A 14,667-nucleotide genomic window follows, 5' to 3' on the forward strand; every position below is an offset into this window, starting at 1 on the left:
GCAGAAATCTCAAGGTGTTTCTCTCTTCTCTCTAGTGTCCGTACAGGTCACACAGAAACGGTTGCTAAGCGTCAAGTAGCTCAACAGGCGAGCTAAACTGGTGCCAACAGACTGCGATCGTAACTCCTCATCCTGTTTGTCAACACTACGACACACTGCTAAGGGGGTTATTCATATAGACCCTGTAAGGACAGCAAACATCACATTTACCATTTTTACATCAAAAAGATGCTTTTATCGAGCACACATTTTTTTTATATACAAATAGTGAAACTTACCGTCATTCTGGGGGGCGAGGGGGGGGTGGAGGGGTGGCGTTGGCCATGGGGGGGCCTGTGGGGGGCGGGGTGGGCCTCATGGAGGGGGGCTGTCCCGGGAGGGGGGCTCCGGGGAGGGGGGGCCCGTAGGGGCCTCTGCCTGGCTGGTACGTGTTGGGGGCCGACGGGTTCATCGGAGGGGGGGCGGAGCCTTTTGAGAACACACCACCACAACAACAACGGGTCAGTCAAATCGTCAGGGCAACCGTCACCATCACGAGACGATCAGAACATTTCTTTTCCGATTCCGTCTCAATTTGAAAGACATTCGAACGCAGCGCCGGAATAAAAGCCCTGAATGATTTCATACCAGATGTTATTTTAAATACATCCACAGCTCGCATCCTCACCCCCTCCCTCCAGCACCACAGCTCCCATCCTCACCCTCCCTCCAGCACCACAGCTCCCATCCTCACCCCCTCCCTCCAGCACCACAGCTCCCATCCTCACCCTCCCTCCAGCACCACAGCTCCCATCCTCACCCTCCCTCCAGCACCACAGCTCCCATCCTCACCCCCTCCCTCCAGCACCACAGCTCCCATCCTCACCCTCCCTCCAGCACCACAGCTCCCATCCTCACCCCCTCCCTCCAGCACCACAGCTCCCATCCTCACCCTCCCTACAGCACCACAGCTCCCATCCTCACCCTCCCTCCAGCACCACAGCTCCCATCCTCACCCTCCCTCCAGAACCACAGCTCCCATCCTCACCCTCCCTCCAGCACCACAGCTCCCATCCTCACCCCCTCCCTCCAGCACCACAGCTCCCATCCTCACCCTCCCTCCAGCACCACAGCTCGCATCCTCACCCCCTCCTCCAGCACCACAGCTCCCATCCTCACCCTCCCTCCAGCACCACAGCTCCCATCCTCACCCTCCCTCCAGCACCACAGCTCCCATCCTCACCCCCTCCCTCCAGCACCACAGCTCCCATCCTCACCCTCCCTCCAGCACCACAGCTCCCATCCTCACCCTCCCTCCAGCACCACAGCTCCCATCCTCACCCCCTCCCTCCAGCACCACAGCTCCCATCCTCACCCTCCCTACAGCACCACAGCTCCCATCCTCACCCTCCCTCCAGCACCACAGCTCCCATCCTCACCCTCCCTCCAGAACCACAGCTCCCATCCTCACCCTCCCTCCAGCACCACAGCTCCCATCCTCACCCCCTCCCTCCAGCACCACAGCTCCCATCCTCACCCTCCCTCCAGCACCACAGCTCCCATCCTCACCCCCTCCCTCCAGCACCACAGCTCCCATCCTCACCCTCCCTCCAGCACCACAGCTCCCATCCTCACCCTCCCTCCAGCACCACAGCTCCCATCCTCACCCCTCCCTCCAGCACCACAGCTCCCATCCTCACCCTCCCTCCAGCACCACAGCTCCCATCCTCACCCCCTCCCTCCAGCACCACAGCTCCCATCCTCACCCTCCCTACAGCACCACAGCTCCATCCTCACCCTCCCTCCAGCACCACAGCTCCCATCCTCACCCTCCCTCCAGAACCACAGCTCCCATCCTCACCCTCCCTCCAGCACCACAGCTCCCATCCTCACCCCCTCCCTCCAGCACCACAGCTCCCATCCTCACCCTCCCTCCAGCACCACAGCTCCCATCCTCACCCCCTCCCTCCAGCACCACAGCTCCCATCCTCACCCTCCCTCCAGCACCACAGCTCCCATCCTCACCCTCCCTCCAGCACCACGGCTTCTCATGTCACCCGATGACATTTCAGTCCTTAAAGTAAACCTCTCATCAAACAACATTGATCTTAGCTTTAATCCAAAGCGACGTACAGTTCAGAGGGGAGTTTAAACCTGCGACCTCTTGATCTGCAGTCAAGTGCTCTAACCACTAAGCTATACCCTCCCCCTAACCAAGTCCCACACATGGTAACCTTCAGGTGTAAGAGTGTGGTCCAGGCTGGGTCTAGGGGGCTGGGGGTACGAGCAGAGAGAGGGGCGGCCCTACAGGCCCCATGCAGGAGGAGGGACAGGGACCACAAGGGTCCGTAACATTATCAGCTCACTCTGGAGGTGACGACAGCTGCTGCAGCGAGCACATAACGTCAACATACAGAGACACCTCCATCTTGTCTCTCTCTCTCACACACACACACACACACACGCCTACTAAGATTAAGAACGGGGCTAGCGGACACACTCGTGTCTGTTCTAATCTGTGCTCTGTTTCAAAACATGATACTGGCCTTGGTGGTGTGAAATCACATGGGCCTGGTTCTGACTCCAGCCTTCAACTCAGACAACGGTCAACAAACTAACCTCTCCTGGCCCTCCGTAGCTCAAGGAGACTGGTCTGGCCAAGCCTTGGAAGTACAAAGTTTGGGACTGATGTATACATTCTGTTCAGTTTCTAAAACACTTATCCGTCCTCTGTACGACGACTCAGCATGAGGAGCAGAGAGATAGGCTTGTGTGTGATCAGGGGGCAATGTCCACCTCCAACATCAGCCAGTGAGTTCACTACAGACACCATGACCAAGCGTTTCCTAATTCTACTATGCATTAAAGACACCCTCCGTTGGGTCTCTCCCTGCCAACCGGGTTCACGAGCCTTTTCTAAACAGGAATTTAGAGGTTCACGTTTAATGTGGATTGTAAATCCATATTCTATGGCCTTCTACTCTGCACTGGTGCTCTGCTTTACAGTGCCAGTGATTTACATGTAGTCGTTTAGCAGACGCTCTTATCCAGAGCGACTTACAGTTGGTACAGGGTACATTCCCCCCGAGGCAAGTACAGTGAAGTGCCTTGCCCACAAGGACACGTCATTTTTCACAGCCGGGGAATCGAACCCGGCAACCTTCTGATTAATAGCCCGATTCCCTAACCGCTCAGCCATCTGACTCCCTAGTAGCAGGCAGAGATGTGTGGATGTGGGGAGGCGTCACCTCGCTGGACGTATCCGTGCACGGTGGTGGGCGGCAGGCCCGGCCCCGGCGGAGGCGTGGCGTTGTGGAAGGCGGGAGGCGGAGGAACGGGCGCCGCCACGCCGTAGCCCACGGCCGACGGCGGCGGGCCGGGCGAGGACGAGGCTGTGTGGTGATTACCCATGGGGCCGAGGGGCGGCGTGGCCATGGGAGGAGGCGCTCCCATTGGTCGAGGAGCTCCGTACTGCCAGGCGGGGGGGGCGGGCTGTTGCTGGGGGGGGGCAGGGTAGTAGCTGTTGGCGGACGCGGGCGGAGTGGGGGCGCCCTGTAGGGGGGACATCCTGGGGCCAGGGATGGGGCTGGGGCCCGGGCTGGGGCTTGAGGACTGAGGGGGGGTGTGGACCCCTAGGGACCCCATCGGAGGCCTGGTCATCATGGGGGGACCTGGGGGGCCCTGGTAGGAGCTGGCAGGGGGGCCGGGCTGGTAAGGCCCAGAGTTATAGAGTCCAGGACCAGGGGGCATGGGGGCCTTGGCCTGCATGGGGTTGTAGGGGATCTGGTGGGGCATGTTGTAGCCCTGTCCTGGAGGCTGCAGGGGTACAGGGTTCTGGGAGGGGCCTGGAGGACAAGGAGAAAGGGGAGGAGTTAGATGTGAGGTCAAAAGAGGTCAAACACGATTTCTCTTGACTCCATGGCAGAGTTCCTTCATTTTAATTCAAAGCAACAGAGACAGTCAACAGGTAAATAAAGTATGCAGCCAATGATAAAAGCTGTTTCTTCATGCATGTGTATAGATACAACATGGGTTTGAATACCGTAGATCTTTACTACAGCACATACATTTTGGATGTTTCTCTGTCAATCTTAACATCCGAAACTAAGCAAAGCAAAGTGTCAATGGGCTGTGATTCCATTACTTAACCATGTTGACTATAATCCCTTCACCTGGCCTTTAAACACTCACTTGCTGATCGTGAGGTTTAGAGTACTTGTACACCTGCCAGAAGATAACTCTCTCTGTACATATGGTCCAAACACTAAACAAGAACCCCATTACAGTATACTGTTAATACATTTGAATTCGTTTTTCAATAATGTTCCCTGATCTTTCTTCATCGGAAAGTGTTGCAAATCCAGGTCTGTAGGTTTCATGACACATAAAAGGAGTCAGGTGGCTGAGCGGTGAGGGAATCGGGCTAGTAATCCGAAGGTTGCCAGTTCGATTCCCGGTCATGCCAACTGACGTTGTGTCCTTGGGCAAGGCACTTCACCCTACTTGCCTCGGGGAGAATGTCCCTGTACTTACTGTAAGTCGCTCTGGATAAGAGCGTCTGCTAAATGACTAAATGTAAATAAAAAAGAAAATCTGTCCCACCCACATGTGAAGACTAACCTACATCCCCCTGTTCCAGGCCTGCCTGGTCCTACACGAGGTCCAGGCCTGCCTGGTCCTACACGAGGTCCAGGCCTGCCCTAATCCTACACGAGGTCCAGGCCTGCCTGCTACATCCCCGGCCCAGCGAGCAGGTGGGCCGGGGTGGGCAGGTGGGAGTGGGATTACTAAACAACTCTTCTCAATGGCGAGGATGAACCGACACACTCATAATCCCTGTCCTTCCGGCCAACGGAGAGATTTAAGCCCCCAGTCGGCCATTACCACGGTGACCGTTCCCTCCCCACCAATAGGAACGCTCGACGCCGGTGCCGAGAACAACCGATCGGCCAATTAGAAAACAACACCAGACTTGTGAGGACTTCGTTTTAGATAGAGAGAGATTAAGGGAAAGGGTGCAGGATTAAATTAAAAATAATTGCATTAAGGTAGACGACCAAGAACCAAGATGAGTTAGGCTCTGACAATCAAGCAGACCACAGATCTTACAATACTTGCAAATAAGATAAACTTGAATCAACACTGGCCAGACCTTGAGTGACAGTGTCATTACAATGTAAAAGGCTTGCAATCTGTGAAATGATAGTTTTGTCAGATATCAAAGGTCAGTACTGGAGTAGAAGCCTTTAACTGCCTCCATTTCCGATAAAGGAGAGACCAAGGAAATGTGTCCTCCGGTGAGATCAGTGGGTTCATAAAGTATCTACAAAATAGAAGTGGTCTGCAACCGTTTCAACCTTGCTTACCCTAGTCTGGAAAACACCAAGACACAGAACTGACAGTAGTTATCTACTTTCTCCCTCCACTTCTCATATCAAACTTAAGAGTATCGTGTTTCTCCAGCTTAATCACTGGGAAGACTGTCAAAGCTGCTGTCTGCTGCTAGTGTAGAGAAACTTGTAAAGATGGATCTGACAAGTTGCAGATCTGGAACATCACCAACATGCCACATCTACAGTGAAACGTAGAGCGCAGTCGACTGCCACTGGAGCCTTTTCTCAAAGGTTTATATTTGTTGGAAGTTGCGCAATTAAGCAAGAGCGACTAATCTTAGGGTTTGTTGGCAATCACGGCGGAGATATCACAACGTTCATATAAAATTTGGAATACAACTCCAGTGGGCAAAGGTCACGAAACCAATGTGCCTGTTACGATAGAAAACGACACCAAAAAGATTGTTATTTCGGTGGCTAACGTTAGATAGGAATGACAGTCCATATCAGTCCATTTTAAGCCGATTTACTTGCTAGGGATCTAAATGATGTTCTTAAAGACAAATACTATAGTATCAATATAAAAAGTATCACTGTGGCCCTTCTGTATGTAGTTAGCTTGCTGACAAACGCAGATGCGCAAACCTAGCTAGTCTATGTAAAATACAACTTAGCTCTCCAGCCGGCAACTACCTCATCATGGCAGGATTTTACACTTTATTTTACCCTGCTGTTTAAAGTTTGATAACAGCTCTCGTTTGACTAACGTTGAATAACATTAGAACGCCCGTCCCCGGCCCAAGAAACGAAAGTTACGTTATTCAGTTAGCTACATTAGCTAGCCTAAACCCAGATCTTTTTGCACTGGAAGACGGACTAGCAATCCCTTCCTTCCAAGGAGGCTGACTGCTAGCTCTGACTAGCTAGGCGATTAGCAGCTAGGGTAGCATAGCTAACCGTGCTTATGTTGGTGATTTTGACAGATCATTGTGATTTTAACAGGTGGTTGCTTACTAGCGTACCATTAAGCCAGTCAATTACTAATCGTTACTAACTCACCATTCGCGTACGCTTGTCCTCTTCCGGACCCATTCTGAGAGTTGAACCCCGTAGTTGACATTTTGAAATAGACACCGTGAACAAATTTAGAGATGCTTGGTAGGCGAATAGCTAGCCTAGCAACTAGTCCTACTTTGCTGGCTCGCTAGCGGTTACGCTAGCAATGGCTATTGTTATGTTTGTATTGAAAACAGCGGCTTTATCACCGGCGTCTCTACGGTCTGAAAAGTTAATTAGCTATCAGACTTGTTAGCTTTCACAGGATCATGGTTGGGGCCGTTCCCCGTCTATACGGGTGTAGGCCTTGTTAAGATAATCGTGAGAGACACTTCTCTTCCAGCACAGGAAGTTGGGATCACCCAGCAGGATCAACGTAAACCTCCTCAAGCATGCGCACTGTGTACACGTGGCATTTCCTGTGCATCGAGATTTTCTAATGTACTAGAAACAAAGGGACACATACACCTGCATTGTAAATCGAGTCTTAAGAAGATGAATGTGAACCACGCATGTTGGAAACAAATTGTTAAAATATTTAGCTCTATGCTTATGATTTGATTGCCAGACCTTAGAAAATGTTTTTGCAGTTTTTCTTGGTCAAAAACAGAGATGCAACTGATCAGAAAATCGATTGAGATGTTAAAAGGTTACACGTCAAACGTCACGTCACACGTAAAAAGTCAATATTGAAAGCGAATCGGCGTGAAATTATTTGATATTAGAGCAGTAGATATATACGGACAAAATAAACTGCATATGCATTAAGATTCGTGTATCCCTGTCGGAAAGATGAAAGTGAGACATTAACCGGAAGCGGCTAGCCTACTTCGGTGAATAGTTGGACAGCCATTACTGTGTCGTGGCTCTTGTAACAAAACACGAAGAAAGAGAGGAAGGCGTACATTGGGGGTTTTGTTTTGACTTAGGGGACCAATTTTCATGGTTTTAAGAATAAATACATCAAGTCAATTCATCTACACGTAGATAACGGGTAAGTTATAGCATGTAATGTATGTTTTATGTCAAAATTGTGCGTTTCAAGGAACGGTACAGAATCATTCACGGCTATCCGCCCGTTGCTAGCCGACCGTAGTACAGCGGAAACCTGAAGAGTTGTGTAACACTGCGAGTTCGCAACCTGCCCATGGCATTACTAGCTCATCGAGTGCTGGATTTTGGGCAGATATTTCACGTTTTCGCGCTATTTTATCATCGTTAAAGTTAAGTTCTAGCTAGCTAAGTAACGTATCAAGCTACTCAATTTACGCTGTTCCTAGCTTCTATGGCTAGGCTAGCTAGCTCTAGCTATCTAACTAGCAAGCAGATACCTCGAAAACATGACACGTCGTCGCTACTTGGCTAGTTAGCTACATGAATATGTAATAATGCACTACTTCTCCACCATGACACACTCGGCGCTTCTAACATTAGACTTAATGAGGCTAATTCTAAAAAGAATACACGTCCCCAAGCAAATTATTTTGCAAGTAACTTTAATGCTAGTCTGGAGTTCTGATAATGGGAGACAGTCCAGAGCTAGCTCCTTGCTAGCTACATGTAGCAGAGACAGTCAAAATACACTGTAGGGACCAATTTGGGCATTTGTATAACTGGCAAAAATGCTCTTTAAAACATTTGTATTGTCTCATTGTTGGAAGTAACGAGAAAGTGTTATCAAATGTACCACAACTGTCTAGTAAGGAAAGGTTAGTCCGGGATGACATGCAGGCGCAGGATTCTTTTGTATTTTTATGATTTTACTTATTTATAAACTCTTACGAATTATAATTGAATATAGCTCTTAATTAATTTATCAACAAGGAGATCGACGAAAGCTTCTTAGGTATTTGATCACTTTGTATTAAATAATGATCCCAGCTTTCAAATACCTCAAAATAATTGATACAAAAGTTGTTTTTTTAATCTCGAATTTTCTTTGGGGTCTGCGGCATTAACAAAGGATGCTATTCTCACCTCTAATTGGCTGCGAGGAGTAACTGTATGTAAATAAACCATAAGCTGTCAGTCTACATACAAAATAGCCTCCATTCAACCATGTTATTTCTACGGGAAGTGGGAAGAAGAACGGACGGTTGGTAAATAACTTAAAGTAGATTCCTAGTACAAGTCAGATGATTTAAATATTTCAGTAATGAATTGACTAGTCTGTTGATGTAGTGAAGTTTCATCATGACCAGATGTTTCAACGAACAGCAAGCCCGTTTTGTTGTTCATGCTTAACCCTTGTGCTGCCTTCGGGTCACATGACCCAAAGGTTCATAACGAACCATCGTTGTGTTTACCCAATTTTACCCAATACAAAAACAAATAAAAATAATTTTCTTTTAACCTTTGCAATGTGGGGGGTCTGAGAAAGACCAACGGTTAAAAGATAATGCTTCACTTTGTTTTTGTATGCGGTAAAGTTGTCGCAATATGACGGTGGGTCACAATGACTGATGGGTCTGAATGACCCCAAGATAACACAAGGAGGAAGATGCTAGCTTGGCAGCTCGCGGAAAAACCCTCCGCTATGGCTTCTTGCTTTCCGCTTTACCGGCACACACAGCACGTCACACGTGGTTTCTTTCAGGGCGGCCCAGGTGTGTCAGCCGGCAGGGCAAAGAGCGAGGCTAGGAGAGAGCGGAGTGGCTGGACGTCTGTTGACGTGTAGCTCAGCTGTATTTGCGTGTTCTTGACCCTTGGCTCCGGTACACTTCAACCCTGGGGTTGTTTACGCCTTGCGTAACAAGAGCCACAGGTCGGTAACGGCTCATTCCCGTGCCACCGTAGCCCAGCGTTGGTGAGAGAGTGTGGTAAATGATGGCACGATACACGTCATGGTTCACCTTTGGGTACAAAGTGAGGTTCAACAGTTAAGGGAAGGGCTGTCTGCATTGGAATAACCCTTGCCCCCCCCTCCCCACCACCTGGCAATAGAATACAACTGTAAAATGTTCAGAGACATTTTTGGGGGCTCATTGCTATACTGTTAACTCTTCATCTATTATCATGTATGGTTATTTACATTACATTTACATTACATTTAGTCATTTAGCAGACGCTCTTATCCAGAGAGACTTACAGTAAGTACAGGGACATTCCCCAGAGGCAAGTAGGGTGAAGTGCCTTGCCCAAGGACACAACGTCAGTTTGCATGACCGGGAATCGAACAGGCAACAAATACAAATAGTCTCTGACTATTTGTTTGATTATATACAAAAAAATATAAATCCATTGTGAAGTTTGAGGGTACTGGAAGCACATTTTCAAGGCTCCCATCTTGGGGAGCCTTGTTGCCCCTGCCTCTTTCTAACAAGTAGACTGTGAACATTGACTTGTGAACTCCTTGTTCTTCTGCCCAATGAATCCAAATGGAACAAGATAATACTCTCAATGGATAGCCTCTGATTGTCACTGTCCTTATCTCCGAGTCGCTCCAGATAGGGAGGGCTGGCTTTGCCTCCCCACGTTGCGCTTCCCAAGGTTCAGCCGAGATAGTAGGAGAGGCCTGAGGCTTCGGGCCTAGCTCTGAAGAAACGCTACTCTTTGTACTCGGGTGGGCCCAGCGTCTAGACTGTGAACCCGGCGTGTCGAGTATTTGATCTTGTTTTTAATTAGCATCCGTTTCACCTGTGATCTCCTCTTCTTGTCTTGCAGGATTCAACAGCTCCGGATATGTCCTTCATATTTGACTGGATTTATAGTGGTTTCAGTAGCGTATTACAGTTTCTAGGTGAGTACTGGTGATGAACATGTTCTATGTCTCTCTGTCTGTCTTTCTCTCTCTCCATCTGTCTCTCTGTCTGTCTCTCTCCCTCTCTGTCTCTCTGTCTCTCTCTCTCTCTGTCTCTCTCTCGCACACACACAAGATACAAGCCGATGCTCAGCAGTGCTTTGTCTGCCCACCTGAACAAGGCTGCTCGTTCAGACAGACCCACTGCTCCTTGGTCCTGGCTTGTGGCTGAGAGGACGTGCTTGGAGCTTGAGACATGGTGTTGTGTTAAGGCCGGCCTAATGCCCGCTAGGTGGCAGCACAGTGACAACCAGACAGACAGGAGGGCGGTCTCCCTGGATCCTCTCCAGGCACCACCTCAAGTTTCTGTGTCAGTAGCTGAGAAGAGTGGGAAGGATTTCCTTGTCAGAAACTAGTGCCTTTATGGGACCTGGTATAGTTTAATCTAGTGTCAGTAGAGGGGATAGTTTCTGTGTCAGTAGAGGTGATAGCTTCTGTGTCAGTAGAGGTGATAGCTTCTGTGTCAGTAGAGGGGATAGTTTCTGGGTTTTTAGAGGGGATAGTTTCTGGGGTTTTAGAGGTGATAGTTTCTGTGTCAGTAGAGGTGATAGTTTCTGTGTCAGTGGAGAGGATAGTTTCTGTGTCAGTAGATGGTGACTGTAACTTGGGATAGCCTAGTTTCATGATGTCAGTGTTTGTTGCGCACAAGGTGTGGCTTCACACTGTACCTTGTCAAACAGGTAACATACTGCTCAGTTGAGTAACAGTGGAGGAATGATTAAGTGCTGACTGGTACTTGACAGAAATACAGGCTGTTTCCCATGAATACACATGCAAACTGTACACACACAAACCTGTTCTGTTACAGCTGTCAGCGTTTTGTCTTTAGATGGTACTGATGGGCTGTATGTTTTTCATTCTTTAACAAAACTCTCAATGCATACCATTATGCAACTGGGATACACAGCTGATGTTAATTGTATTCTTTAATAAAACAGGAACATGAGTTTGTCCCCTGAAAATTTGTTGATTTATCTCTGTTACAACCCTTTTGATTTATTTGACATTTCTAAATGATAAAAATACATTTTTTAGTATTTCTATCCTGTGAGGAATGAAGCAAACTGTTTATAAGACTTGTTCGATGACACGTGTTTGCCTTGACTTTCAGGACTGTACAAGAAATCGGGCAAGTTAGTGTTCCTGGGCTTGGACAATGCGGGCAAGACGACGTTACTGCACATGCTCAAAGATGACAGATTGGGACAGCACGTTCCAACTTTACATCCAAGTAAGTTGATGCTGGTTCAGGGGAATCCCAGATCTGCCTGGCAACAGTGGCCGGGTATTACCAAAACCTTGCCTCTTGATCTTGGCTTTTCAGCTGTGAGTGAAAGAGCAGAACATGCTCCTCTGAGTGTGTGTGTGTGTGTGTGGGCTTCTTCATGTGCTGTAGGGTGTTGAAGCGGCCTGTGTTGTGATGGTGACGTTGTGATGGTGATGGTGACGTTGTGATTCTCTTCCCTGTTTTAGCGTCGGAGGAGCTGACGATCGCCGGCATGACTTTCACCACTTTTGACCTTGGAGGCCATGCACAAGGTGTGTGTGTGTGAGATACGTGATGTAGTATTTATGTGAAGCAGTGGGGGTTTGTTGTTCTAATAGTGAGTGGGAGACTGGAGGAGGCTTATAATGAAGGTCAACATCCCTCTCATCACATACAGTAACTGTGTGTGTGTGTGTGCAGCTCGCAGAGTGTGGAAAAACTACCTCCCAGCCATCAATGGCATCGTGTTCCTCGTGGATTGTGCAGACCTCCCGAGATTGATGGAGTCCAAAACAGAACTTGACGTAAGAATCCTAACTGTCTAGTCCTCGTCGAAACATCCCAGTGTGGTCAAATGATGGGGGCAGCTTTTTGTAGGCTTCATCAAAAAATCTTTATTTACAAAGGAAAGAGCATTTGAGGGTTGTGGGGAGCAGGGCTCGTTTGGTTTGGTCTGGTCCATGACCCCCTCCCCTTGTTTCCTCCCCTTGTTTCCTTCCCTCGTCCCCTCAGGCACTAATGACAGACGAGACCATTGGAAACGTGCCTATCCTGATCCTGGGCAACAAGATTGACAGACCAGAAGCCATCAGCGAGGAGAAGCTTAGGGAGCTGTTTGGCTTGTATGGACAGACAACGGGCAAGGTGAGGACACACACATACACTCCACACACACACACACACAAACACGCTCCACACACACGGATGGGGCTTATGAGCTCTACACACAGTGTTTTGTGTTTCGGTGTTCTGCATCCATCCACACTGACAGCTGTGTTTTTCATCGGTTGCGCATTTGTTTTGGACTCCAGGGCAGCACTCCCATGAAGGAGCTGAACACGAGGCCTCTGGAGGTGTTCATGTGCAGCGTGAAGATGAGGCAGGGCTACGGAGAGGGCTTCCGCTGGCTCTCCCAGTACATCGACTAAACAGCAGCCCAGTCAGACCTTCCATGTGGGGGGGGAGCTCCACCCAGGCCTGCTGCCCCCCTCCTCCCACCACCATACTCAGCCCCATGTTTGGTTATAAAAGTCGCTATCAGAAAAACAAAACAAAAAAAAACATCAGTACAACTCGAACCCAATAGACTTTTATTGGTCGAACATTTGGTTATACGCCATCTGTCTCTCTCTTTATCTTTCTCCCTCCTTCATCTCATGATTCTGCTGAGATGTTACCATTCCAACGGATGATTTTGTGTTTTTTTTTTGTTTTCCCCTCCATCTTGTGTGCCCCCCTCCCCCCCATCTGCCTTCATGACATGTTGTTGTGACCAACGCATTCTAAACTGTAAATCTGTACATGACTCTAAAGGTATAAACCCAACTGTTTTTCCCCTCTCTCTCATCTACAACTCATTCTGAGCAGCGAGGAAGAGCTGAGCTAGTCGGTACACATTTGCAATACATTTTTTTAACAGCAAACACGACACGCCGACACACGACTAGTTGTTTGACCACCACGATAAGTTGGACTTTTTCCTTATCATTTTTATATATGAAGTGTATATATATATATATATATATATATATATATATATATATATATATATATATATATATATATATATATATATATATATATATAGTATATGTATATATATATATATATATAATGTATATGTATATATACACAAATACATGGTTTCGAATACACGAGGCCTCCAGGATGGCAGCGGTCCCCCTTAAAGGTAGCGTTGTCATGGCCTTGTCTATCTGTTTATAACAATGGAACCGATGTGCATTTATTTCGCTTAAACGTGATGAATTTAGATCCATTTGTTTCCTCACGCGTGTCCCAGGTTTATGTTTAGTAGGATGTTTCCCGGCCGGAGCGCAAGTTTAGTGTCTGGAAACGACCGTTGAGTTTCATGGAGTTGTAGTCGATGCAAATCTACTGGGGTCCCTCTGAACAGGAGACGGTTGCAGGAGAGAGAGCGGTACTCATCCAACAGTGGAAAGAGATTGTTCTTTTTTGTTTTGTTCGTTCTAGAATGAGTTCAGGATGATGCTATTGGCCACAGTAACCATTCCGAGGGTGAGATCGTTTAGGTAGCACTAACGCAAACGTGATCCAACAAGAGGGATTTATGATGATGATGAACTGTGAAGAAAAAAAATACAAACAAGCGGATCTGTCGAGGGTAGTTTTACGACAGGAAGTAGATGTCACCGTGGCCTCTAACACGCCCCCCCCCCCCCACACACACACACACACCTAACTACCCCGTGGTCGTCGTTGGCGACGGGTCTATCCATTCCCAGACACAGCATCCCTTTCAGAGAAGATTAGACTCCTGGAGTTAGCAGAGCGTGGACAGAAACACCAGCTGGAATACTTTGAGGTGCTTCCACCCCCCCTCTCCTTATCACAGATATACGAGCCCACATGGTTCAGAAAGCATTCGCTATCAGATCGATATTTTCTCTCCCGAGGAGGATGGGAAGGGTGCATTTGAGAGTATTGGAACGGGGCCATCGCAGGCCTAGGAAACCTTTTCAAGAAAGGGACCACGTATGAAATGTACACGTCCATCGTACATGGATTTTCAATAAGCGGTTTCCTTCAATCAATGTGCATTATAAGAAACTATTATGCATGCCTTGTTCTTTGAGTTTTTTAACGACCATATACAGAAAGTACAATACAAGGGAGCAGATGCCAAATTTAACAAGAAAAAATAAATGTTAAGGATTATGAGAACCTATTGTCTCTAATCTGTTGTAGTTTTTCTTATTATTCTTAAGAAACATAACGGAATGGCGCATTAATAAAGTTTTTTTCTGTTCTGTCCTTCTGTCTCACTTCTCTGGTATTCCATTAACTGTTCCTGATATGAGAGACTCTTACTGTTGTTTGCATCATAAATTGTAATAAATGTTTGCAATGAATAACAGGCTTAATGAGTCCATCAGAAATTATTCTCGTGTGTCTCAGTCACTCGTGCACGTTGTCCAAGTGTACACAACCGTTACCGTAGAAACAGTAGATGTGTTAGTCGGCTACTCGCGTCA

The 14,667-nt window shown here is 48.0% G+C and overlaps 2 protein-coding genes across 2 annotated transcripts in view; one reads left to right on the forward strand and one right to left on the reverse strand.

Annotated features, from left to right (window-relative positions):
- The window catches only part of sec24a (SEC24 homolog A, COPII coat complex component), a 14,033-nt gene extending 7,285 nt beyond the window's left edge, over positions 1-6,748 (reverse strand). Inside the window, exons 1-3 of the mRNA XM_062453007.1 lie at positions 6,372-6,748; positions 3,228-3,824; positions 287-468 (exon numbers count right to left, since the gene is read on the reverse strand). Coding sequence (XP_062308991.1) covers positions 287-468; positions 3,228-3,824; positions 6,372-6,432 — 840 coding nt within the window. The 5' untranslated portion in view covers positions 6,433-6,748. The remainder of the gene's footprint in view (positions 1-286; positions 469-3,227; positions 3,825-6,371) is intronic.
- Positions 6,749-7,203: 455 nt separating this feature from the next.
- sar1b (secretion associated, Ras related GTPase 1B) lies at positions 7,204-12,989 on the forward strand. Its single transcript, XM_062453496.1, has 7 exons — positions 7,204-7,362; positions 10,032-10,107; positions 11,279-11,398; positions 11,641-11,706; positions 11,855-11,958; positions 12,167-12,298; positions 12,466-12,989. Exons 2-7 carry the CDS (start codon positions 10,050-10,052, stop codon positions 12,580-12,582), a joined length of 597 nt encoding a protein of 198 aa, XP_062309480.1. The 5' UTR covers positions 7,204-7,362; positions 10,032-10,049; the 3' UTR covers positions 12,583-12,989.
- Positions 12,990-14,667: the final 1,678 nt, after the last annotated feature.

The sequence above is a fragment of the Osmerus eperlanus genome, chromosome 27, assembly GCF_963692335.1.
Source record: "Osmerus eperlanus chromosome 27, fOsmEpe2.1, whole genome shotgun sequence".
NCBI classification, from domain to species: Eukaryota; Metazoa; Chordata; class Actinopteri; order Osmeriformes; family Osmeridae; genus Osmerus; species Osmerus eperlanus.